Source organism: Endocarpon pusillum (genome assembly GCF_000464535.1).
Source record: "Endocarpon pusillum Z07020 unplaced genomic scaffold scaffold3627, whole genome shotgun sequence".
In the NCBI taxonomy this organism is placed as follows: domain Eukaryota; kingdom Fungi; phylum Ascomycota; class Eurotiomycetes; order Verrucariales; family Verrucariaceae; genus Endocarpon; species Endocarpon pusillum.
In genome coordinates, this window is record NW_006916342.1 from 6,193 (window position 1) to 9,339 (window position 3,147).

Genomic DNA, 3,147 nt, shown 5'->3' on the forward strand with positions numbered 1-3,147 from the left:
TATATTATTACTTAAGATATAGTTTTATAAATAATATATTAAATAGAATTAATAATATACTTTCAAAAAATGCTTATATAAGAATAATAACTAGAATAATTAGAAAGTTATATAAAAACAATCTTAATTTCTTTTTATTACTAAAGGTTAAATCGCTTATAAATAGCTAATTAAGAATATTAGAAAGCTAAAAATAAGTTTATTTAATACCTCTTTAAATTCTTTATAAGAATAAATTTGATTTATTTTTATTAAATGAGTATTTAATTTAAAAAATGTAATAAGATACTAGTATATATATATTTAATTATTCTTTCTTTTATAATTAATTCTATCTTATATCTTTAATTTTAAAAATTAATCTAGAAATTATTCCTTTATTTTATCTTCTAGATTTCTATTTATGCGCTTAACTCCAGCAATTCCCCTCTTTATAAAGGTATTTTCGATATTCCTTATAAAACCAAATAGTCTGTTTTCCTCTTTTTCTTTCTTTTTTTGCTCTTTTTATCTCTATATTCTGATTCGAATTAAATCGAAATTCAGAAATAGAAAAATCTTCTAGCCCTAAATCACGCTTTTTAGGGGGTTTTCTTTCTTTTTTTGTACAAAATGTGCAATAGCTTGAAACTAGAACAAGTTAATAGTCTATAGATTGCTAAAATGTAAGCTAAGGAGTCTATCTACAGTGCGGCCAGCGCTCTACTCTATATACTCCTTCATCGAACACAAGGGGTACTACTAGTTAACCTGCGCGGAGCATCTGACGGAGTATCTGCAGGGCCGGAAGCGGTAGCTTCCCTCTGGAGGAGATTGTACTTTCCTAAAGGGGTCGTATCAATCTCCTGTTCCATGGTACTCGTACGGGGAGCCACGTGCCGTACGGATGCCTCTATCGGCGGCATAGTAGCTTGACGGCAAGAGTTCCCTGTGCCGTTGTGGATACGCCATCGGCGCTGCCATCCGAGTGCGGCCATCCGAGTGCGGCCATCCGAGTGCGTGGCTGGTCCCGTGTATTTCCAGCGCCATGGCAGAGGAGATACTCCATCCATCACAAAATGTATAATACCCTCTTTTGATTATCTTTGAATGAGTATAATGCTCAAATAAAGACTCTGTTGCTTCTGGCATATTTTTTTGCTGACTAATAGAGTTCTCGGCTCTATTAATAATATTTGAAGAAGGTTTTCGGCCGGCTTGATAAGCTTAAAATTAATTTTTCGGATAAGGTTGTTTAGTGATTTTTTGAGCGGGATCCTCTGAATCTATACAAAATAGAAGATTAATAAGATCTTCTATATAGTCTCGATGCTGATTTGTGTCTTAATTGCCATTTTGAGTTATTTTAGAGTCATTAATAGCTAAATAAAGTTTATAGCTATTTGTAACAGCTAAATTAAGACACTAAAAAACTCCTAGAAGGAATTCCTTGAGATTTTGATGAAAGTAAGTGGTAAAGGCAGCTCAGAGCTGATTTGCTTGATCTACCCCCCCTATATAATGATTATAATAATTAATAAATAGAGGAATAAAAAGGATTTTGATTGATTAGTCTCTAAAGGGTTTTGAAGTAATTATTAAATTTGACACTAATTTTCAGGGTCTTTTTTGCTCGCGTTTAATTAATTCAGGTAAAGAAAATCCGCTAGTTATTTCTATTTCAAAATCAATTTAATAGCTTAAGAACTGAATAAGATATTAAATAAATAATAAATAAAAGAAGAAAAACTTACTTATAATCACATTTGAATCCTGCTATAACTAATAAGCTATTCTATAAATAATAGTAGCTTCTAAATAACTCTATTCTAATGCTCTATTTGCAATTTTGAGCATTCAAAGTTAAGAGGGATATCTAGCAGCTGATTTTCGAACAGTTCTAGTAACAGTAATTCCACGTTTTTTTAGTGCTTAAATAGATTTCTATAAAGTGAATAAATTATCCAAAAATCAATAAAAACTCAGCTTTTTTTGCTTAATAAATATAGCTAAACACAAAACCAAACGAATAATAATTACAACTAATTGTGTAGGATTCAAAAATGTAGATTTTGTAGAATTTAGAATAGAAATAGAAATATATTTTTTAGCAGCTAAAAACCTCTTATTTAATCCTGGCCTTATGCATTCCTAGTTGAAGATATAACCGGAATTATCTAGAGCAAAGATTTTAAACCCTGTGGGTATAGGCTTGCTAGGAATAATAACTTTCTGTGAAGTTCGATCTTCAAACTTGATTATAACTTTATTAATAGTAATATTTGTGCTTAGAAGCTAATAAAAAGCAGATTTTTGATGAAGAATAGATATAATAGAGTCTAATTTATCCTACTAATTAGCCCTTATAAAAGAAGGATTTTCTGCTTTATCTTTAAAGTATAGAAAAGACATAATTTGCTTAAAACGATTTTTAGGAATAGGAGAAAAAGTAAGAATCCCTCTAGAATTTCATAGATATTTATAAATAGGTTGCTTATGAAGTGCTTGAAGCAATAAACAGCCAAAAAAGTAATATAACTCAAGAATAAAGAGAGATTTCTAAGGTTTTTTTGCAGAATTATAACGAAATACATAGGAATTTGTCTCTTTAATAATAAGAGACATAGTTTCCTAGTTAAAGAATAGCTGGAATAAGGCTAGAGGATACTAATATTGATTATTAGGCAGATTGCGAGGTTTAGCAAGATGTTCAACAATCAGAATTAATTGAAAATCAGGTAAAGGTCAAAGAATTTCGCTGATTTAACGGCCTTTAAAGTGTTCTTCAGCTTCTTCTGGGGGTATTAGAAGCTTATCTAGCTGGGTATCGGCTGTAGAGTCATCAGGGATAGATGCAGCTAATAGAAATTAGTATAAATAATCAAAGAACTAAGAAAAAACAGCTAAAAACAGCTAAAAATAAGTAAAAAAAGCTATTTTTACATACTTGTATGATCATTTGGCTGTTTTTCTGCCCATTTCTTCGGAATAGACTTTGCTTTTGGCCCTTTTTTTGTAGATTTTGGATATAGAGACTCTACAAGATAAAGAGGACCACGTTTTTGATGAATTTCAGCCTGAAATAAGATCTTAACAGAGATATTAGGGTCAATTGGCCTCATTTTAGAGCCGGAGTTAACCGGAGAAGATCCCTTATAGCTATCAGAG

General features: G+C 30.9%; 1 protein-coding gene across 1 annotated transcript; it reads right to left on the reverse strand.

Annotated features, from left to right (window-relative positions):
- Positions 1 to 2,742: 2,742 nt before the first annotated feature.
- EPUS_09463 (uncharacterized protein) lies at positions 2,743 to 3,101 on the reverse strand (the record flags this gene model as incomplete). Its single annotated transcript, XM_007804791.1, has 2 exons — positions 2,743 to 2,837; positions 2,927 to 3,101. 2 exons carry the CDS (start codon positions 3,099 to 3,101, stop codon positions 2,743 to 2,745), a joined length of 270 nt encoding a protein of 89 aa, XP_007802982.1.
- Positions 3,102 to 3,147: the final 46 nt, after the last annotated feature.